This window comes from Zingiber officinale, chromosome 11B (assembly GCF_018446385.1).
Source record: "Zingiber officinale cultivar Zhangliang chromosome 11B, Zo_v1.1, whole genome shotgun sequence".
NCBI lineage: Eukaryota > Viridiplantae > Streptophyta > Magnoliopsida > Zingiberales > Zingiberaceae > Zingiber > Zingiber officinale.
Genome location: NC_056007.1, coordinates 78,245,160 through 78,269,604, shown reverse-complemented (window position 1 = coordinate 78,269,604; position 24,445 = coordinate 78,245,160). Strand labels below are relative to the sequence as shown.

General features: G+C 37.8%; 1 protein-coding gene across 2 annotated transcripts; it reads left to right on the top strand.

Moving 5' to 3' along the window:
* Positions 1-11,263: 11,263 nt before the first annotated feature.
* Positions 11,264-23,266, top strand: LOC122033565 (ENHANCER OF AG-4 protein 2-like). 2 transcript variants are annotated; one of them, XM_042592609.1, is made up of 13 exons: positions 11,264-11,483; positions 11,547-11,695; positions 12,020-12,096; positions 14,299-16,980; positions 17,055-17,574; positions 17,823-17,931; positions 18,184-18,296; positions 18,367-18,554; positions 21,333-21,891; positions 21,965-22,487; positions 22,598-22,693; positions 22,781-22,880; positions 22,960-23,266. In XM_042592609.1, exons 2-12 carry the CDS (start codon positions 11,585-11,587, stop codon positions 22,849-22,851), a joined length of 5,049 nt encoding a protein of 1,682 aa, XP_042448543.1. In that variant the 5' UTR covers positions 11,264-11,483; positions 11,547-11,584; the 3' UTR covers positions 22,852-22,880; positions 22,960-23,266. The 2 variants fall into 2 exon arrangements, with proteins under 2 accessions (XP_042448543.1, XP_042448542.1); XM_042592608.1 differs by having other exon boundaries at positions 11,264-11,695.
* The last annotated feature ends 1,179 nt before the right edge of the window (positions 23,267-24,445 follow it).

The window sequence follows — 24,445 nt, the reverse complement described above, 5'->3', positions numbered from 1 at the left end:
ATTTTGCTAGAGAAAGATTTTTCTTTGTAACATAGCAAAAGCTAGTCAAAATTTTGAAACCTTAGGCTTTTAAACAGGGATAGAAATATTTTGGTAACACTTAGTTTTTTGTAATTAATATTCTTCGCTAAGTGAAATCAAGGTCTAAAGAGTAAATTTTTTTTTTCAACTGAGTTTAAAGGCCAATAAGACTTAAGCTAATTTTGCAACAATTTGAAAGATTTTTCTTTTAGACGAATGATCAATTTAAAACTTTTGAAGGCAAAGGAGGAGCTTAAAGCCTTAATGTCCAAGCATGAGTTGAGTTAAATTGTTTGTAAATTAGCTTATTTCTTTTAAGTAAGGTATCAGAGCCCTAATATTCAAGCCTGAGTGAACTAAAAAAATCAAGCATTTAGGTTTGCGGCCAACTGTCTAACCATCTAGCTACTAACTGATTACCTAGAGGGCAACAACTTTCACTTGGTTAGTCAAGTTAAGTCAATAGATCCAGTTAAATTTGACTAAGGCTGGATGACTTGACTTGATTACTGTTAATTAGGTGTTTTAACGCCCAGACTCATATTGATGCACAGATATAAGAATTCTTGAGTCCAGGCTGTACCCTATGCATCTCACGTCGTTCTATATTTTTCAAACACAAGCAAGGTAAGCCTAGGTGTTTGTGAGATGCTCTGGCTGAATCCTAGGGGAACATGATATCTAGGGTTTGAGTCTAGGCTAAGTTCAAATTTAAAAAATCTAGTTAAATTGGAATTTTGAAAATACATATTTTTCCTAGAATTGTTAAAACAAAAGATCATTTATGAAATCATACTCACAATTTTTGAAAACAGAAGTAGGAAACTGATTTGAAAAAAAAAATATTCTACCCAACACATTCCTATTTGCCTTCTAAGTGCACTGAACTCAAGTTCAGGTAAGAGTTTTATGAAAATGTCAGCTAAGTTTGATTTGGACTCAACATAGCTGAGTACAATTTCACCTTTGGCTACATGATCCCTTACAAAATGGTGTTTTACCTCTATATGTTTGGTCCTACAGTGGTGAATTGGATTTTTGGTTAAATTAATTGAACTCACATTATCAATTAAAATTTTTGTATTTTTCTATTCTAGCTGATAATCTTTTAATGTATGCATCATCCATAAAAGTTGGGAAGCACATTCTCCTAGGGCTATGTATTCAGCTTCAGTAGTAGATAGAGTAACACAGTGATGCTTTCTGCTTGACCAACTTACTAGGCACTGACCTAGAATTTGACAGCTACCACTTGTGCTTTTTCTATCTAGTTTGCATCCGACATAGTCTGAATCAGAGTAGCCAAAAATGTCAAGGGTGCAAGTTCTAGGGTACCAAAGTCCCACATTTAGGGTGCCCTTAATGTACCTAAGTATCCTTTTAACATATGTTAGGTGTGATTCTTTTGCACAAGATTGGTATCTTGCGCACATACCTACTGAAAATAAAATATCAGGTCGACTTGCAGAACATACTAATATAGGGTCAACTTGCAGAACAGACTAATATATGTTAGGCATGCGACGTTTCCGACGGACGAGAAGCCGGAGCGAAAGGTTGCTCGCGATGGACGAAAAATGGGTTCGGGTGAGCCCTATTCCGGATGATCGAAATCACCCAACCGAGCGGAGTCGGAGTGAGAGCCCGGACTGAAAGTCAACATAAAGGTTGACTTTGGTCTGGGCCCTAGACCAGAAATTTTATCAAAACTTGAGGTAGCACGATCCGTTGCGAAAGAGATAAAATTCTATCCACATCCAGGCATTTGGAACCCTTCCAAGCACCCCAATCAGGGGCTATAAATACAGTATTAATCCTAGTAGCTTAGAACATCACTTGTAAAACGACTTCTATTCTTGTTCTACTAATTTTGTGAGCTATCAACGTTGTAAAGAGGCTACTCCACCCAAAGGAGACTTGAGTGAACTTCATTTATCTAGGATTAGCAATCCTCTTATTGCATAGTAAATTATCTTGCCTTTGCTTTTAGTTTATGCATTTACTTTCTATTATTATACAAGTACTTAGTTTAGTTTGAAACATCGAGGAAGGTTTGATTTGTGGTTTCAGGCTATTCACCCCCCTTCTAGCCGGCCGCTAGAGGACCAACATGTTTTGCAGGAAAACTAACATTTTATAGGTTAGAATTTTACTTTGTTCGGTCAACCGAACGTCTAGATTGGCCGATCGAACCCGAAGCAAAAAGATCAAATTTTAGCTTGTGATAAAATTTTGATCGAGGGATTGGTCGACCAAACAGGGAGGCCCAGTCAACCAAACGGTGGATAAACAGTGAGTTGATCAGACTAGATAAGCCAGCGAGGATAGTGAGATTAGTCGATCGAACGGCGAGATCAGTCGATCCAACGAAGATCTTATCCGAAGCGGCAACATCTAGACGGAAAGCTAGGTCGATACAGAAGGATCAGTCGACCAATCAGGAGGGATCAGTCAACCGATAAAGTCAAGTTACAAAACTTGATCTCGAGATCAGTGGATCAAATCAGGCTCAACTCACTATAAATGGAGGCCTCGACCAACACTTTGGAACAAATAATTTTCACGATCTCTCTATTGCATGCTACTCAAAAGATAATTCTACAATGCCGTAACACTATTCTGACGATGACTATGCAAAAGATCCAACTTTCTAAGTCGTCGGTAAACTTTGTTTTATTGCAATATTTGTACTTGTCAATTCAGTACTCTATTTGTAAAGATTTTACAAAACTATCTTGATTGCCCAACAAAAGCACTCTCACATGCGAGCCATGGAGTAGGAGTCGTCATAAGCTTCGAATCAAGTAAAATTACTTGTGTTTGTGATTGTGTTTCTTTATTTCCACTGTGCATTCTGTGTTTTGTGAAAAATGTAAAAGCCACGTGTGCTATTCACCCCCTCTAGCGCAACGATCCTACAGTCATCAATCGGGGTTGTATATCCTCTTCAAATGATGAACCATTGGTCGATGTTGACCTTTAAATACCCTTCCATCCGTTTCTTCTAATATGGGAAGTCATCCCTGTTGAAGAGCGAGGGGCGCAACAGAGCGAGGGGCGAGCGGTGTTGCATCCTTCGATTTAGGCCATTTAATTCTAAAAGCTCAAATTTTGACAGAAATTCTAAGACTAAGTCTTGGGGTAAGTAGTACTGGAGAATAATAGTAAAGAGAAAAGTCTCAAGTGGTGTTACACCAATTTTGAAAAAAAATAAAATATGACAAATTTGTCAGAAGAGGTAATTGCACTAATTTTGACTAATAGTGAAAAAATGAAAATACAAAACTAGAAAAAAAAAATGTAAGAATATTTTTTAATAAAAAATAATATATATATTTTTTAAAAAAGAAATCCTCTGCTTGATGGGTGGTTGCACTAATTCAAAGTGGTCTGACTTTGATACCACTTGTAAAATCGAAAAGACGCTAGGAGGGGGGGGGTGAATAACGTTCGTCGCTTTTTCTAAAATCACGAGAAAAACTAAATGAATGAAAGAAGAAATGGCAACATAAGTAGTTTTATTTGGTTCGGAGCCTTCTACTACTCCTACTCCAAGGCCCACACTCATCGAGTGCTTTCATTTGGCAATCACTATAAGCTTGAAAATATTACAAGAATTTAAGCACAATGTAATAAACTAAAATGTACCAACAACAAGTAGAGTCTAAGCTTTAGTATCGGTTGTTGGAGCAGCTTTTCGGTGTCGTGGAGAGCTTCTTGGAGCAGCGTGTGAGAACAAAAGTCAGAGTAATTGATGATTTGAAGCTACTGCTCAAAGACCTCTTCGGGCATCTGGAACCACCCCTAGACACCTGTAGTGTTCTGACATGGTTGCATCTCGTCAAAAGTTTATCCCACAAACTTTATCCACTTTAGGGTGCCTGGACCGCTGACGTGATTTGGCCAGTTGAAGTGTGCCACTGCAGCCTGTCGTCCAGGCTCCTATCCACCTGTCGGGTGCCTGGAGAACCTTTAGACACCCAGACCTCTAGGAGCCTAGACAAACTCCAGGCACTTGGAGCTTGGACAAGCTCCGGGTGTCTGAAGCCCCTTTTTTCAGCCTTTGGTTTTCTGCAATACAAAGTTAGTCCTACAAGCAATAATATATAAAACAAAGTAATATTTGATAGTCTCCGGACTATTTGGTCTTGACTTTGAGTTTCGTTGAAACTCTAGGTCGGACTGACGCCTACTGTTCTCTCAATAGAGAGCGCGTCCTCATTGAGTCTCTCTTCTATTTACTTACCTCTACTTACCAATCACAGACTTCCTTGATGTTAGGTCCCTTGACTCACCAGGACTTTCTGCCAGATCTCAACAAATCTGGACTTCAGCTAGTTGTTAACTCAACTGGACTTCCTTCTGCCAGACCTCAATTAATCTGAACTACGTGTTAGCTATCAACTTAGCTGAACTTCAGCCTGGTGTTTTGATTCTTTAGACCCATCAAGCTCATATCCTGCACACTTGGTAGACAAATTAGACAAACATAACATCTAAGTTTAATTTATTTGTCATTCATCAAAACCTGAGTTTGACCATTGATGTTAATTACACCAACATTTCCCTCTCGTTGAAATTTTTACGCCAAAACCTGAATGCCTTCCCTTCCTGAACCTAGTCCTCTCCGCCTCTGTTTGGATGGGGTGAGGTAAGGTTCATTAATGGAAGGGGATGGAAGGGAAAGGAAAGGAAAGTAATATATTTATCTTACCCTTGTTTGAAAGGGAGGGAAAGTTTATGTAACCCTCTGTTTGGGAGGAGGTGAGTAAAGGGGAGGGAAAGGTAAGCATGGGTAAAATGAATTTTTACCCTTGTTTGGGAGAGAGTGAGCTATGAAGAGAAAGGGGAGAGAAGGGTAAAAAGCTTCCCCTTGCATGCTCGGGAATAAGCGAAATTCCTTACACCCCAAATTGGGGTGTAAGGAAGGGTAAGGAGAAATTATTACAATTATATCCTTATTTATTTTTTCACATGCAGATTTATTAAAAAAATAAGAGGATATTTTTGTAAATTTGTATATTTAACCTTCATTCTATCCCTTTCCTCTCACATAAACTTTCCCTCCCTTTCAAACAAGGGTAAGATAAATATATTACTTTCCCTTCCCCTTCCATTCCCTTCCATTAATGAACCTTACCTCACCCCATCCAAATATAGGGTAAGAGGAAAGAGATGGAATGAAGGTTAAATATATAAATTTACAAAAATATCCTTTTATTTTTTTAATAAATCTGTATGTGAAAAAAAAAATAAGGATATAATTGTAATAATTTCTCCTTACCCTTCCTTACACCCTAATTTGGGGTGTAAGGAATTTCACTTATTCCCGAGCATGCAAGGGGAGACTTTACCCTTCTCTCCCCTTCCCCTTCATAGCTCACTCTCTTCCAAACAAGGATAAAAATTCATTTTACCCATGTTTACCTTTCCCTCCCCTTTACTCACCTCCTCCCAAACAGAGGGTAAGCATCTTCATCCAACCTCTCTCCAGCAAACCCCTCTCCTCAAACCTCTCCTCCGAATTCCTCTGCCTAACTCCAATATGTTGAATCTTGGAGGCCTGACAGGTCTTTGTAGAAGTGAATCTTGGAGGCCTGACAGGTCTTTGTAGAAGCGAATCTTGGAGGACTGGTAGGTCTCTGTGAACCTCTCCGCCTAATTCCTCTCTCTCAAGCTCCTCTCCACTTTGTTGCTATATTAATTTGTGGTGATCGAACAATATATAAGTTTTCAATTTCAATATCCAATCTTGGAGAACTGTCAGGTCTTTATGTTCCTTGCTTTCTGACTTGTTAAACTAGATTTCTTGTTGTAGAAGAATTTGAATCTTTTATTTGTTTATTAAATTGTGATTAGCTAGGTTAACTTGGGGTGCCCGAACAACATATGACATTTTGACTTCAATGTCCAACTTTATCTTTTTTTTACAAGGTAGAATGGGTTTGCTTTTTAGACACAGGCAGACCTGGATCCTTTTGAGGTTAGAAAAGTTTTATCTAATGCCACTTTGTTTGTATTACATTTTTATTCTTGTACATTCACTTAATGCTGCAGGTCTCCTGTTCATTTTTTTGGTTGTTTCCAAGTAAATCAGGCTTATTTAGTGTGGCTCGTCATAGATGTTCAGTGTAGAGGTTGAATTGCTTTAAAGGCCATTAGCTATATTAATGCAGTCAAACTTAAACTTTTCTCATTGCAATAATTTTTATTGAGTTTTTTTTTAAATCAATGAAGTTTGCATTTTGGATAAGGAAATATTCTTTTATTTGGTTTTTGGAAATGTGATAAGGCCACAAGCTGATATCTTGAAACAACATGTATAAAAATCATGACACTCATATTTAATTACATAATCAAAATGCAAACTCACATTTTGTCCATCACATTTCCCATGTGTTCATGTTTTGGTTTTAGTGAACAAAGGGTGTTTCCGTATGTCACTAGAAGCAACTTATAATTCTTTTTGTTTTAGAATACATACAATGGTGTTGAAACAACCAAGGGCCACATAGATCACTGATTCAGTAAAATCCCATAGGATTAAAAAAAAAAAACAGAAATTACATGCCTAGTAAATTTTGTTCCTTGTGATTGAATTCTTAACTATTTACTGATCCCATCTGGTAATGATTGTGGTACTGTAATGAAGTCTTGTTGCATCATAATGCAATAAGGAGACTTCGAAGTTTACAAACAAAAAAAGGAATTTAGTAAAACCAAAGATGATCTGAAGTCTCTTCAAAGTGTTAGGTAAATAATTGGAGAAGTTCTTAGGCCACTTGATAACGAGTGTTGTGAGTATAAACCAATTACACTTTTTATATCATATATTATATTGTTGTAAACAGTTTGCTTTTTCATTTCTTTTCTAAAATACAAACCAGAGTGGACAATTTTATAGCCTTGGACCTGCCCCTTCTTTTTCTAGTATATGTTTGGACTTTATTTAGGCGGTAGTATTTGAAGAACCATCATTATATTTCCTGTGATGCACCTGAAGGAAAAATATACGATTCTCTTAGGACGGTACGATGATTAAAATATAGACTATTATCATATGAGATTTTAGGATCAAAATTTAAAATATTTGAGCATGCCTCTTTCATGCTTTGACCATATGTACTAATGGCTAGTAGCCACTGGTGATATACCTTCTTCATGTTGATCTAGGAATGAATTAACAAAGATGTTGGAAATGAACGAATCCATTTTTACCACATTTGAAGAGAAAATATAAACCTTCCCTTTTACTCTTGCAGGTTGATTCTGTTGTACATAACATGCTCCATGAAGATTCTGGAAATGTTAGCTATTCTGCTATAGGTGCACTATCTGATCGAAAAAGGGAATTGAGAGAGTCAATTGAGTTGCGTCTTATGAATCCTGAACTTTTCCTTAGAGTAGGAATTAAGCCTCCAAAGGTTAGTTTGGTAGTATAAAATTTAACTAAGTTTCTTCTTGTTTATAACTTAAAAGAATTCGATAACTTCTCTTTCCAAAATAGTAACCTTTTTCTATTCATAGATTGTATCAAGTGCTATAATTGACAAATATATTGGTGAAAGTGCAAGATTGATCAGGGAAATGTTTAGCGATGCATGTGAACATCTTTCTGAGCCCCTTGTACATTCTGTTTTTAGTTTAATATGTTTTGGCTAACTCATCGAAATGTTAATAAGCCTCTTTTGCCACATATGAAAGAATTAATATTATCTTGCATTAGGGCATCGTAATATGATTCCATGATTAACTTCTATGAAATGCACTTGATACGGTGCATGATAGTTGGGTCGGATAGTGGACGTGGTCGAAAGTCAAGCTCTTGGGGTGGTCAGAAGTCAAGCTCGCGTGGCGGTCAGAAGTCAAGCTCACGTGGCGGTCAGAAGTTAAGCTCACGTGACGGTTAAAAGTTAGGCCTACATGGTGGTCAAGAGTGGCCTATATGGAGGTCAAGAATCCGGCCTACGTGGAGATCAAAGGGTCAGGTTACCAGATGGTCCTGGTCAGGCACAAGTGACAGTCCGAGGTTAGACCTACGCGTCGAGTAGGAACTCGGAGGCAAGGATACAAGTCAGGATTTATAGCCTTGCGGCACAGGATACCTGGACTAAAGCGTACAGGTTGGGATGTGCAAACCAAGGGTACTGGTTAGGACTTATAGTCTTGCGGCACAGAATACCTGGACCAAAACATACAGGTCGGGATGTACATACCAAGGATACAGGTTAGGACTTATAGCCTTGCGGTACAGAACACAGGAACCGAAACGAATAGGTCGGGATGTGCAAACCAAGAATACAGGTCAGGACTTATAGCCTTGCGACACAGAACATAGGGACCGAAACGTACAAGTCGGGATGTGCAAACCAAGGATACAGGTCAGGACTTATAACCTTGCGGTACAGAACACAGGAACCGAAACGAACAGGTCGGGATGTGCAAACCAAGGATACAGGTCAGGACTTATAGCCTTCTGACACAGAACATAGGGACCAAAACGTGCAGGTCGAGATGTGCAAGCTAAGGATACAGGTCAGGACAGACGGAATCAGACTAAAGCGTACAGGTCGAGACAGACGGAATCGGACGGAGGCATACAAGTCAGGACGCAGGATAAGCGGAACCAAACCAAGGCATACAGGTCACGATACAAGGTAAAACAGATCAGGAGTTCACAAGACAGGACACGCAGGGCAGGGCTGGGTGTACAGATCTGGATTTGTGAAGCAGCAAACGCAGGTTAGGAAATATAGGTCTACACCCCACGGAGGACACCACGTGTCATTCACCGCCAGACAAAGTCTGACATCCGACATTCCCTGACACCCGTCAGACTCCAGAAGTATCCCTTGCAGTATAAAAAAGGAAGCTTTGTCCCTTACACAGGTACGTTCACTTGTCTTTTCATACTCGTCTTTCACTTTTCGTCCTTTCTCTGTGCTTCTGGGGAAAAAATACTTGACTTGAGTGTCGGAGGGCCTGACCCGGGGACTTTTCCCTGGTTCTTGATCTCTAACGTGAGGCGGTTCGTCTGAGTTTGCACAGGGTCCTTACTTCATCATCTCCGTCATCACCCCCCGTCATCCGTTCGTGCGAGCCCTTTCGGCGGGTGCCAGATCGACTAGGCTTCGCAACGACTTTCCGTCAATACCGGCAACAGCGCGACTGACCTTTGTCCGACTCAATTTCCAGACAGGATCAACACTAATTATACTTCAGAATCATATATGCTATTAGTTATAATATGTTTTTACCTTGCTCTTGCAAAACAAATAGCATTTTATGATCTTCACTTGGTCACACGGATTCTAATAATTTAGAGAACCTATGGAGGCTCGTTGAGCAATTCCAGAAACAAACACTTTATGATGCTCTTGTTGCTAAAGCTGGAGAAGATAATGATGATGATGCCCCAAAGCTTGTGCCTAGAGAGACATTTGAATAGACTGCAAAGGAGAAATAAGTTTCATAGATATGAATCTTCCAACAAGTTTGCACTTTGTTTTTTATGTTATAATTGTTATGTCTATTGCAATTTGTGATAATAATGAGAACTAGTTACTTGGTTAGTGACGTGTGCTTAAGATTGTTTAAGGAACTTATTGGGGGAGATTTTATCTATTGTCAGGATTTTTGTTGTAATGTATCTGTGCAATAGGAGGAAATAGAGAGAAATTCATGGTTTGCGATTAGGTTGAAATAAAATTTTATTATTTAAAAAATGAGTGGGGCTGGAGCCCACCCTAACCAAAGGTGTCTCTGCCCTTGAACTCAGCTAGGGGTGTAATCTAATTGAATCGAGCTAAACAATAAGAGGTTTGAACTCGAGTTCGGTTCATAATCCCTAAGATCAAGTTCGGCTCAAGTTCGATTCGAATTTTAGTTCTTTAACTCGAGCTCAATTCGTAATTAAATTAAATAACTCGAGCTCGGTTTGAAAAAAATCTCATTCAAAAATATCATAAGATAAAATGAGCTTCTTAACGAACATGTTCGTGAGACTTTTAATGAACACATTCACGAGTTTCTGAACGAATATGTTCGTGAGTCTCTAAATGAACATATTCGTGAGTTCACGAATCAAATATTATTAAATTCGAGCTCGACTCGATAATACTTTTCAACTCGAAATCAGGTTCGAACTTGGTACTTGAATGATTTTTTTTCGAATCGAAATATGAATAACACGCGAGCGGCTTGACTCTTTAGACTCCTAAACTCAGCTACACTGTGAGGACCTGTGTAGGCGTTCTTCATTACAATGAAGCAACTCTGCGTGTTCATGTTCTTCATTACAAGATTATAGAACACATTGTTTCGATTTGAGATTTGATCCATAACTGAGATTGTGTTGATAAAATTCCGTGCTTTGCTTGATACGAATAAAATAAAAAAAATAAATCATACGGATTTAGAGCAAAGATATTGGCAGAAGTAAGTAAGTGCATACGTAATGAAAGAATATTTAAGATTTTGTGCAATATTACAACATTTTTCATATTATTTGGAAGAGGATGAAAAATCAAACATTTTCTCTTTTTAGTTGCATCATATATATACAAATCCTTGGGCTGATTATTTCTTTTTTAGTTGGCATTATATATACAAATCTTTAGCCTGATTAATTTGAGATAATTGATCTGATTTTATCTTGAAAAATAGACATCATGGCATCTCAAGGTTTCTAGAGGCTCTTGTATACTAAAAAAAATCTCTAAAATCATATTGAAAAAAAAGAGCAGAGAAAGACGTCCTCTAAAAATATCATTGATAAGAGAAGAGAAGAGTACAACCAATACAATATTGTTGATGAAAAAGGAAAAGGGTGTGAAACATTTACTGATGGTTAGAATCGTGAAGAGATATTGAAAAGAAAGAGTTTGTATATCTTATAGCGTATAATTAAAAATAATAATTATAAAAAAATTACAAAAAATGATATAAAAGTAATTTAATATTAAAATTGATCATTTTCTTAAAAAAAATTAAAAATTAAAACCTTAAATTGAGTATTTTCTTATAAAAAAAATAAATTTAAGGGTCTATCCACCATTTTCTTTATTTTGATCGCTTTAATATTGTAATTGCAATTTTGTTATTTGTTTCTAAAATATGATTTCACGCTGTTTCAGTTTCAGTTTCAGCTTCAGTTTCAGTTTCATTCCAAAAGATAATTTAAAATAAATAAATAATATTTATAAATAAAATATGGTTTCGAGCTATTTAACTCGATCGTTTCTGAGTTGCTGCTTTTCCAGTTTCCCGTTCCTCGCTTCCGTAATCCCTTCCCTACACGTCGCCGCCGCTCTGATGCTCAAGCCGCGCCGTCCCGCTCCGTCGCTTCTCGCACTACGCTGCAAGATCCTTCGGCTGTAGTCCTCCTCCGCCTTTCCCTCTCCCGTCACGTCGGGAATTGGGCGGGAAAGCCCGGCCTTCTGAGTATCGGAGTCCTTCACCAGGTAGAGGAGCTAGGGTTTGATTTTGCGACTCTGGTCGTCGTTCTCCTCGTTGGTTGTGTTCAGGAAGACGGAGGCGGGTTAGGGTTTGAGCGGTAGCCTCCATGGCTCCCGGGCGTAGGAAAGATTCGAATCGGGTTACGGCGGTGGGGCAGCTCAACCTGGGGGATCTCGTTCTTGCTAAGGTGAAAGGATACCCTGCTTGGCCTGCGAAGGTTAGTTCCATTTGCTATATTCTTGATTCTATACTCTAGAAGACGGGATTTTGATCCTTCTGACACTGGGCTATTCATCTGTGCAATTTTTGGGACTGCTTTGTGAAATATATAACATTTGCCTCAGTTTTCCTTAGTAGAAAACATATATATTTTCTTTTCATGCACATCGTCTTAACGATTTTCCAGTTAAATACTTGCTTTGTTTTTGTTTCGTTCTGAAAATTTTTAGTTACCTAGCTGTTTTTTGTTTTTCCCTAACTGTCCCTTTTTTTGCTCTTGCATGGTTAACGTTAATTGAAACGTTTGTCTACTTATCTTCAGATAAGCAGGCCAGAAGATTTTGACCAATCTCCAGATCCCAGGAAATACTTTGTTCAATTTTTTGGGACCACCGAAGTGTAAGTTTCTTATTTGTTTTGTTTTTTTTTACCCCCATCAGTTTGATTTGTTCCATATTCTTCCTGATAACTGAGTTTGCTTGTGGTACTAAAAGATGGTTAAACTCTTGTGCATAGAGACAATTGTCTATTTTGTTTGGGGGGAAGTAAATGAACAAAATTACAAATGTGGTTGTTAAGTGAACTTGATATTGTCTTATTTTTTTGTTTGATATGTGAGAATTAATTTATCGGAAGACATCCATCTTGTGTCATTAGGAACCATGAAAACCATTTGCAATTTAATGTGAGCTTTCTATCTTGAAGAGGTATAAGCTCCCATGTAACATTATAATGGAATGCTAACATCTTCTCGATACTCTAGATGTGAGTGCATCTCTGAAATAAGAAATAGTTTTAGAAATAGAATACTAAGCTACAGAAGAAGTATTGATAAAAATAGCTAAGTCATAATGCAACATAAGATTTGAAATGAGAAATGAGATGAAAAGTAGAACAATTGCTTTTTTTTAAGAGAAATGACAGGTTCCAAATTGAAACTTAGATTGGAATAGAAGGTGGTGGTGGGTGAACAATGGATCCATCTACTGTAGGTCCTCAATGTTAGAGACTCATGCAAACTGTCCCATATTCAAAATCTTTAGGTAGGAAACAGTAAATAGGATCATGTGAAAATAGAATACTAAAGGGAATATGACAATGGAGAACAGAAGGGGATATATGGTTTATAATGATTCTATAAGAATAGTAAAGAGCAGCTCGGTGCACGAAACTCCCGCCAATGCGAGGTCCCGGGGAAGAGTGAATCTATTGCACGTAGCCTTACCCTCTTTGCAAGAGGCTATTTCCGAGATTTGAATCCGTGACCTTTAGGTCACAACAACTTTACCGTTGTGCCAAGACTTCCCTTCAATGATTCAACAAGAATAGTATCATCCCAAAATCTGAGTAGAATCCTCATTTGAAGGAGAAGTGCAAAAGTAGTTTCAATGAAGTGGCAATTCTTCCTTTTGTCTACTTTGTTTTGTTGGGATGTATGAGGATAAAAATAAGCAATAAAGAATTCTCTAGTAAAGGATAAAGGATTGAAAGGAACAAGAAAAATATTTCTCAGCATCAACTATAGTTTTTAAACATCCTTACAATTTACAATTCATGCTTCTATTCTATGATCTCAACCTATGGATCACTCCCGGTACCTAGCTCACATCTTGACCCTGCCAACCTTGGCATGACTTCAAGTTTTCTCCATGCCGGTTGGCAACGAAGTAGGGTGTAATAAATGGGTGACGAAGCACAATATGACCACTACTTGCAGGGCTTTTTGCTCATTGCCTGGGGTGATATTCTGGAGGAAGCCATGGGAAGGAGGCTTTTGCACATACTCTTGCTGATGTTGAAGGAAGTTACGACTTACAAGTTTCTCCAAAGGAGTCAGTGTGAAGGAGGCTTGTGCTTTCGTAGATGCTGCTTGTGTTGTTGTGGCAAAGCGTAGATGAGAATTCGTTGCTCAATCACGACTGAAGCAATCTGGGCAATCGGAATGCTCAACTGCAACGATACTATTAATCTTTAAAATCTTGTAATAAACCTCTTGTATATTTTAAATCATTTTTATTGGTGGTGGTGGTCGTTTGGGCTAAATTTGATTAAAACCTTGTGAGGCATGTTGAAAAAGGCATCACTCTTTATGAGCATTTTGAAAATTTCTTCATTTCTATCTCTTGGTCACACAATTAATTGGAACATACATTCACTATTCATGTCTCGTCTTTTTGGAACCCTGCTTCTTATATACTATTAATTTTTGCTGATTTAAACAGCTGCAGTGAAATCGTTAGGTAAAATTGGACTAATTTGATGGAACTCAACCTTTCGAATTTGAATCAAGAATGACTAGTGGAGAGCTGGTCACTGAACTGAGGAAGGGTATGATTGATAGGTGGTCCCTTGCAGCTCTTTTGATGGTGCTAGGAAGGGTTTGGAAAGCTTGAATTTATTTTACATCAAGCACACTATTTATTTTGAAATTTCTTTCTTTACCTTATTGAAATTTGATGTGGTTTGACCTCTACACTATTTTATATGGAAGTCATATTTTGTGTGATTGTATTTGTTAATATTTTTCCAGCCACTGAACTTATATGATTGATATGTTGTGCTGATGCTATGGTCAATCACTATTTGAATATCATTTTGCAGTGCTTTTGTCGTACCAGCTGACATTCAGGTTTTTACTGATGAGTCAAAGAGTAAGTTGGTAGCTCGTTGCCAGGGTAAAACAGTAAAATACTTTGCTAGTGCTGTTGAGCAGATTTGTGAGGCTTTTGAAAAGCTGAACAAGAAGCAATCAGCAGAATCTGTGCTGGAAGTTGACATCTCCAGTGCTAGTACTGCAGCCGCTGCTGCATCTTTCTTAATTACTGATTTTGCAGATGACAAGCCTCCAGTTGAACATAATGGGACATACGCAATCCTTGAGATGCAATGCACAAATGCTAATTTGAAGATCCAAGATGTAAATGTGTCTTCAGATCAATCTTCGAGTGATTTAGATGGTGCTGAGTATAACTTGAAAAACAAAAAGAGTTCAAATAATGACCACCAGAGTTCCCCCAGAAGGAAAGTTGTAGTTTCCAAGCCAATTTTTTACCATTCTTCAGGCAAGGAGAAATTAATGACCACTTGTCCTGATGATGGTAATAAAGAGATGATATCCAAATTGGAAATTAAAGCGCCACTTCAAGAAGCCTCAGTTGCTAGTGGACTTAATGATTGCAGTGATTTCAGAACTGAAAGCACATACCAAGAGAAAGATACAAGTAATGCTTTCAATGTGCAAGAAAATGCTAGTAGGGTTGCAATGAAAAAGAAAGTTTTAGTTTCTAAATCGTCTTTCTATGCCTCTTCTTGCAAGAAGAAGAAATCTGTGAGTACTAATTCTGATGATAGCAAGAACTCTGAAGTGGCTACATTACCTAAACTGGAAGTTGAAAAGCTGCTATCAGAAGGCTCAGTTGCTAACAGACATGATAATTGTGGCGATTCCATAGCTAAAAAGGAACATCTGGAGAAAGATGCAAGTAATACTTTGAAGGAAATAACAAGTACTAATCTTGATGATAGTAAGAACACTGACATAGCTACATTGCCTAAACTGGAAGTTGAAACGCTACTATTAGAAGTCTCAGCTGCTGGAGGACTTGATAATTGTGGCGAGTTGATAGGTGATAAGGATCATCAGGAGAAAGTTGTGAGTCATGCTTTGAATGCTGAAGAAGTCTGTGCTCAGGATGCAATGAAGAAGAAAGTTGTTTCTAGATCATCCTTCTCTGTTTCTCCTGACAAGGAGAAATTGGTGACTATTAATCCTGATGATATTATGAATGATGATATGATTATGTCACCTAAACTGCAAATTGAAGAGGTGGTTCCACAAGGCTTAGCTGCTGGTGGACTTCAGATTTGCAGTGATCTTAAAGGTGAAAGTGATCATGAGGAGGAAGATGCAAATAATGCTCTGAAAGTTGAAGAAATTGGTCAACAAACAACAAAGTGGGATACTGAGCCAGAGCAAAATAAGGACAATGTTTCCAGGATAGACACAGGTGCAGCTTTAGCAAAAAAGTTGAAGGGTTTTAATGGCAAGGTAAATAAGCTTCCCGGAGGAAGAAACAGAAAGGTTGCTTCTTGTGATTCTAATAGAGAACCATCTGGAAATATTACAAAATGTAGTGACTCCAAAATTGGAAAGATGTTAAAGAATTCCAAGGAACATTTTCTTGAAAAAGGAAAAATGCATAATGTTTCATGCAAAGAAACAATTGACACTTCCCATGAATATGCCAATGAGGGCTCAATGTCTTCTGTTAAAGTAAAGAAGAATTTGAAGGACAGAAATAAAAGGCATAAATTGGAGGCAAGCAAGGATGCACGCCCAGCTAAAATAGCAAAAACGGTACAAGAGGATTGTCAGATTGATGTTAAAGATAAATATGGTAAAATTGAAAACTCAAAGAAATCAGGAATCCCCTTAAGAAGTGAAAATCAGTTAACATCAGCAACAAGTAATGGGTCTCTCCTTCCAACGGTTAAACACACTGAGGACACTGGTGAAGTGGCAGATTCTGCTACTAAAACTACTGCAACTAAAGTTAAAACAGAATCTTGCTTTACGAAGGACTGTGATAGACAATTTGGTACATATATTCAATACAAACGAAGATCACGTAGATTGGTTGATGCTGAGGAATTGGAAGTGATTAGGACACCAATTCTTAATGTATCTTCTGGCAATCTGGTTTTAGCAGATTCAGGCATCTCAGAAGAGAAACCTCACTTAGTGATAGGAACTAACAAAGATTCTCCATCCAATAACTGTATGACTGAGAAGACTGGTTCAACCAGGGATGAGAAGTCTCCAGATGGCATGACCTTACCATTTGGGACAACGGGCACAAGTGAGAAGAAAGCAGAAATATCTGAAAGTCCTCAGATTTCTCAAAGTCCAATGAAGCAAGAATACAAGAGATCTACTTTTGGCAATTCTAGGCCACTCATTCTTTCACCTGATGCAACTACCAATCTTGATTATGAATCAAAATCAACAAAACAAACATCTGCTAAGCCACATGTAAGACCTTTGAGTTCTTCAAGGAAAAAACTCCCCGTAACACCATCTAAACTCTCAAATTGCCGATCTCATAGCTTGAACTTATCTCATAGTCATTCAGTGCCAGAAAAAAATACAGCATCGAATAAGTCTGTCAGAGTTAAGACACTGTCCAAATCTAATATCCACAATACTGTACTTACTGATAGCATGCATGACAACAGATATATCTCTCATAAGAACCCTGAAAAGGTTGATTTAGGAGAGAACAGGTATTTAGTTATTGAGCTATTATTTCAAATTGTGTTCAGGCTTATATTTTTGCTGATTGCTTGCATCAACACAGGTCAGGAAAGAATAAGACTGAGAAAGTGTCAACCCTAAATGAGACTCTTTTTTCTGACCCCAGTAAATCAATGAGACACCTTATTGCAGTTGCCCAAGCTAAAAGGAAGGAAGCACAATTACAGTGCCAACACTCAGAAAATTCTATTCCTACTATATTATCAACTCCAAACTTGATCCATGGAAAAAGTCCAAGTCCTGCTGAAATGATTCCCTATACATCAATAAATTTGTCTCACCAGGATATGAAAGGAGATTACACTTCTATTCTTGATTCTCCATCTGTCCATGGAAATACGCCTCATGAACCTTCTCAGACAAACAAAATTGATCATGAAGAATATGAACACAGGATTAGTCCTGAATACAGACCAGAGGGTTCACTAAGTTGTGGCATTGAAGCTGCTGTCGCTCGTGATGCTTTTGAGGGTATGATAGAGACTCTTTCACGTACAAAGGATAGTATTGGACGTGCAACTCGACTTGCAATTGATTGTGCCAAATTTGGCATTGCTAGTGAGGTGAGACAACTTGAAAATTGTAGCATATGATATCCAGCTTGTGCCTTTTTCTTGCTTTACCAACCTACCTATGTGGCTATATCCACCCCCACCCCCCTTTTTGTTGTTGTATCTATTAGTAGTTTTGGACAATATGGTGATGTGCTGCATCTCAAGGGAAGTTCCTCTTTTCCTATACCTGCTTAGTCTTGCCAAAAGATCAAGTGTTTCTTTCAGTTTCCTTTTTTGATCAACATGTTTTACTGCAGATTGTGGAATTACTTATCCAAAAGTTGGAGAATGAACCTAATTTTCACCGTAGAGTGGATCTTCTCTTCCTAGTCGACTCTATCACTCAGTGTTCACACACACAGAAAGGTGTGCTTGCATATTTGTTGCACTACTGGGGAGTTTGACATGCTTTTGGTTAAAACACAGTGAACATATTTTCCATAATGCTCGTAGGTTAGGTCAAATAAATAGAACATGCAATCAGGTGCTGCTGTGACTAGAACTGTTTTGAAGAATTTTGTCATATGGGTTCTTTGTCATGTCATATGCCTTTATATTTGTTACTTATTCTAGAATTTCACTTAAATTTGGTGTATTGGTGATCATTAAATAACACAGGGATTGCTGGGTCATCATATATTCCCAGTGTACAGGCATCATTACCACGTCTCTTGACTGCTGCTGCTCCATCAGGTGCTAGTGCTTGTGAGAACCGTCGCCAGTGTGTTAAGGTAATTTTTTTGCTTCTATGTTAATGATTTGATTGTATGCTTATCTTGCGTCATAAATCAATTTTTTCAGGTACTGAGGCTATGGATTCAGAGGAAAATTATGCCAGATTCTTTTCTTAGGCGATATATTGATGAGATTGATGTTCCCAGTGATGACATAAGTTCTGGTGTTTTTCTGAGGCATCGATCTCAAGCTGATAGGTCTGTGGATGATCCAATAAGAGAAATGGAAGGCATGCAGGTTGATGAATATGGAAGGTATATGCCACTGGGTTTTTAATATTTGATATTGGTTTGGTAGGCATTGCATGCCCTGTTTTAGGGTCATGCTCTGCTTATATTCTTTCTGGTTATTCTATGATTCAATATTAGGTGCATCCTTTTTCTGGGCACCAACTGTCTAATTTTGGTGTTAATTGTTCATAACTAAGAACGGCCTATCTTTTGGCAATTGACATTATGCAAGACTATGCATATTGACTGTTCAATTCTCAAATCAGAACTGAAATTTTGGAACATCATCATGGTGTTTCAGTGGCCTATCATAGTTGAAGGAACATGCTAGAATTATCTAATTTTGGTGTTAACTGTTCATAACTAAGAATGATCTATTTTTGGCAATTGACATTATGAAAAACTATGTGCATTGACTGTTTAAATCACAAATCAGTAGAACTGAACTTTTGGAACATCATTGGTGTTCTAGCATCCTGCAGTTCATTTCCACGATCATCATCCATAAGTGTACTATGTTTCTGCAATTCAGTGCCCTATCAGAGTTGAAGGGGCTTGCTAGATGTTATTTTGTTAACTCAACTATTCTTATCTCATTATGGTTAGAAAACAAAATTATCATGATTGGATTATCAAAGTTTATCTATGAGCAATCTGATAGAGGTCATAACTTGTACCATATTTCTTTCTGATTGTGCCTGTTTGGACACAAAAAATCTGAAAGACTCACCATGTTCATATTTTGATACCTAGATCTGGCCTAGCCAATCTTTACGACTTTGTTATAGCTGTTCATTTTAGCTCGATTATTATTACTTCAGAACTGACTGATTTGCCTTTTATTTCTTCATTAATCTAATATTGCTTTATATCCCATGGGATTTTCTGGTATGAGAGTATTTTTTTGTAATCATGAGAGTATTTGGTTTCCTTCAGTCTGGGATTTGACAAAATTTGGTGTGAATTGATGCAAGTTTAGCTTTCCCATGATCTAGGTCTTCAATGGTACTATTATATCATTAATTGGTTTTATTTATGCTGTTACCATATTATAATAATTATTTTTTGATGATGCTATAGTTTCAGTTTGCTAATTTAAAAATATAGTATATTTGCATGGTTTTTTCTTATGGTTAATGTGAAAATTTATGTTCATTGTGGTTGACCTATGGGAAATTTATTTTCTAAAATTTTAGTTCTCTTTTGAAGTCGCATGTTGAGTTTATAACAATTAGAATTGTGCTTATTGTTGGTTATAAGGGTGATAGGGTACTTGGTGCTTGAAAGTTTATAATCTCATAATCTAGTAAACAACTTTTTCATTATTGTAGGTTATTAAGGGTGATAGGGCAATTAGTACTCGAAAATTATAATCTTACAATCTAGTGAATAAGCTTTCAATTAAGAATTCAAGACATCATTTTTGAACAATATGTTGGAGCAATTTGGATACCCTAGGTTTTGATGTTTGGGCAAAGGTTTAAGTTAGGTTTATTGTTGTATTTGATATGCATTGTGAGTGTGCAGGATACATGTACAACAAGGAAAGTCCAAGGGTGATCTTGGCAAAGGAGGAAAGTTCAAGGATGAGTCTTGGCGGTGTAAGTCCAACCATGTAGTCTTGGCAACGTAAGTCCAAGTGTGTCTTGGCAATTGATGAAGTCCCGGAGGCGCGACCTCTTGACAAAAGAAGACCCGACAACAATCACAAGGCCGATGGAAGCTCTAGAAGGCAAGATGTGAAGGATGGGGAGGCATCCGAGGGACGCAAGGTTGATGGAGGAGGCTAGAAGGTTAGGTCTAGGTTGGTCGGGTGAGGACGAGTGCTGAGTGAATGTACTCGGGAGTTAAATCCTAGGATTAGGGTTGGGCAATCGACTGGGAGCGAACAGAATGCTTCTGTTCGTTCGGTTAGTGTAGAGCAGTCGACTGATGGAAGTATCAGTCGATTGGTATCGAGCCGTTGGGTTGTAACGGTCGAATTTCACAGAGGGCAGTCGACTGGTAGACGGGGTTTTCCAACTCGTGACCTTTATAACCAAGCATTGAAAGTTTGGTTAAGGTTGACGAAATAGACTTGGTTAAAGCCTATTAGAGTCTCCCAAGCCCTCGTGTGATCGGTATGCTTGTATTCAAGTGTTTGTGGCGAGGTTTCTCTACCGACAAGGAGCTTGAGCTAGCCGGAGGTTTTCCGAGGAGTCATCCACTTACGGACAGCCGTGGAGTAGGAGTAAGTGATCTCCGAACCACGTTACATAAACGTGTTAGAGGTTTGATTGTCTTGGTTATTACCTCTAGGTTTAACATTCTATTTGTTAGATTTGTTTTTGTATGTCCGTTGTGCACTAACATTATAGGAACCCCCCCGCCGAACGTCAAGCTCCCAACACAATACAATGATCATCTTGGCCACTGTAACTAGTAATTTTCCAGCGCAATGCTGTCGGCAATCATGACATTTGATTTGACAATTGTAGTCCTAATGGTTGTTATCTTTTGGTTAACTGTGTACTTTTGCTAACCACTCAAAATGAATCTTTTTTTTTTTTTTGGCCTTCACTGAAGTTCAAGTATAGGCAGCCTATTCATATATCTCATCAATCTATGCTGTACTTTGAGTTCGCCATTCCTTTTTTGCTTGTTCTAGATAAAGTGGCATGCTTAAGATTTTGGAAGCTGAATCAGTTTTATGAGTATTCTTTTACGAACGTGCTCATCTTTGTTTTTTTTACTATCCCAGTTTTTTTTATTTGACACTCACACAACCGGTTCTCAGGAAATTGTATTTGTTCTTAATTTCAGCAATGCTACATTTCAGTTGACTGGACTATTTTCATGTCATATTTTTCAAGATGAGGAAGATTCTCCTATCAACCTGTTTAGAAATTCTGCAGTTAAAATGTCAGTGGAAGCTACTAGTAGTTTAAAAGAGCTGGATACTTGTGCAGTCATGCCTAAGCTCCATCCGATAGAAAAGGCTGTGAATGGTGAACTTGAAATGAAAGATGCTATTTTGCCCAAGGAAGATAAGGGCATAACTAGAAACAATTCTGATTTTAGCGGATCATTGGAACCGAAATTGACCAACCCAAGTGAGCTTCCACCTCTACCTCCTGTTCCTCCACCTCCAGTGGATCCTCCACCACCTCCAGCGGATCCTCCTCCACCTTTGCCACCTTCGCCCCCACCACTGCCTCCACCTCTACCATCATCACCCTCAACCCCACCACCTCCTCCTCCACCGCCTCTGCATCCACCTGGACATACATTTATGCCTTCTATTCCAGTTCCACCTTTATCATCATCTTACTCATTTTCCATGCTTAATTCACAGATGCAGGAAAAATTCAGAGTATCAAATGTAAGCCTTTTAATGCTTTCTTCTGTAATGCTCTAAGTTGACTATGCATTTGACTTTTTCCATCTTTTAACAGGCCAATGAGATGGCCCATGTGCATGGTAATATGACATTAAGAGGGCAGGATGCTCCTTTAAGCATTGAAGTGGTATCACAGCAGCAACCTAACTTTATGACAAATGGAATGAGAAGCACACAATTTATAAATACCTTCACTTCCTCTAGACCTTTTGAGTATGGACAAAATGAATTGTATGTAGCTCCTCAGAATTCCTATCCCATTCAACATTTTCAACAAAGCAATGCACCTTTCCACCAGGGACCTTACCATCCACTTCCTCCACGGGCACCCTCAAATTTTCCTCTTGTAACAGCACAAATGCATTCTGACCATTTTTCACATGCTATTCGCATGAATCAACCAGTGCAGCAGCTACACAATCCTTACCCAATGTCATCTGTTCCTAGTAGTCAGAGACCATATTTGGCTGATGAACCTAGGAGAGTGCATACTGGTGGTTTTAGTCCAGATAATCAGCATTCTGCAATGGTATCTACTCCAAGGCCCTCATGTTCAGGGGCTCCTATTTTGCAGGATGGTATGTGGTTGTAAGTTTCTCTTAATCAACATGATTACTGATATTGTACATCAGAGGAAGAAAATGAGTTTAGATTTTTATGTTTAATTTATGAATTATTTTTTGGATAGGATTTCCTAGGTCTGATGCAGAATGGCCATCTTCTAATTCTATGGGGTTTCGGTTCCCACTACAAAATTCTATTCAATCGGCAGTTGCAGTTCAAGGTTGTCATAAATTGCTGGGAGAATGCTTCCTACATCTAAAAGTTATTTACCTTGTTTTGATTGATTGGTGTCTTTTTATTTCTCCAGGCCAAGATTTTCACCATGATCTCTCAGGCAGGCAAAATATTTCTGGGCTTGATTGTTGGAGATCAAGTTAATGTCAGTTCTGTCCAGATGGTTGGATATGGTAACCTCTGATTCTTTGTCTCTTAACTTTGCAGTGTGGATAACATTCTAATTTGGAATCTTACGGTGCTATGTTTCAGATTTATCCTATGATGTATGGGAGTTGCAGTTGATCTTAGAAACAAGATACCATCAGAGAATTGGAGCTGGTGATATTCCGGTTTATTCTTTTGGCCAAAATATGTACATTCTAATTTTCTTAGCAATTGAAACAATTATACCAACTCCTAAATGGAAGCTCACTTTGTGTAGGCAATGAAAATATGTTTTTTTTTAGTTTTCGTACTCTTAAGCTGACATTGGTGTTTCAGATGCATTTGTATGCACGATTGTGATAGCTCCACTTATGTAAATTCATTATCCTTAATGTATTATTGCCTGCTGAAATCAAATATGAAATGATCATCTTACAAACTTAGACCTGGCATCAAAGATCTGAAGTTCTCAAACTTGCAGTGTCAGCTAATTTATGTTGGCTATGTCTTTTAACTATCTATTTGTCTATTTTTCATTTTTTTTCTTAAACACAAACAAATTTTAGTTCGCCACAGTGCATATCTGATATACGGCACATATTTAAATTAATCATACAATAGAAATACAATTTATAATTTTAAGTAGTTCGTAATTATATACTAAATCTGCCACATAATTAAAAATAAAAGGTACAAGATTTAGGTGTCTAACACTTATAATAAGCAAAATCCATATTGCTTATGGAAATTTGTTTAACAGTTACGATAGCCTATGCAAATAGGTTCAGAGATAGATATACATAATTGATTGAATCCATCACACTACACATATTCCTAATGCAAATAGATTCGCAGATAGATGTGACAATTGATTGAATTCATCACAATGTTCATACCCCTCTCTTGCTCTTCGTTTGTGACAAGATTTGCCTCATTAGTTTCCTTTTTATTATGCAAGTGAATGCACTTGATTACTCCGTTCTAGAAGTCTGCATGACCAAATCTTTTGTCAATCTTCATTCAAGTGTAACCACTCTCTATTCCAACCATCATCAAAAATTATTCCTTACAGTATTAGACCAAAAATCTCTTTCATTCTTATTTTCCAGATTGTTTATGTTTGTGTTGACGATAAACTAGATTAGTTATCTTTCTCCATGTCTAGTTTATACCTAATTACATCTCTTCATGGTGTTTGATGTGTTCTGGAAAATATTTATTGTATGCTTCTTACATGTGAATGCCTTGCTTAGTTCTTTGAATAAACTCTGTTATAATTGTAACATGGTATTTATCGGAGTTGTTTTTTTTTTTTTTTCAGACTGATTTCTATACATTCATAATGCTATATTGAGCTTTGTCTTCCATATAGTGGTGAACAAGCTGAGATTGCTTGTTGTGTGTGGAACTGTGTAAGGAATCCTCCCCACATCTACTTAAAGTAGTTGGTTCTATCAAGTTTTATGCTTCTGACAGATATCCTCAATAGCAACCTAAGTAGTTGATGTTGTCTTCCTGACTTGAATGCACCAGAACTGATGTCAAACTCTGCCATACTAGATTGCAATTAATGCATTAGTTTGGAAATTGT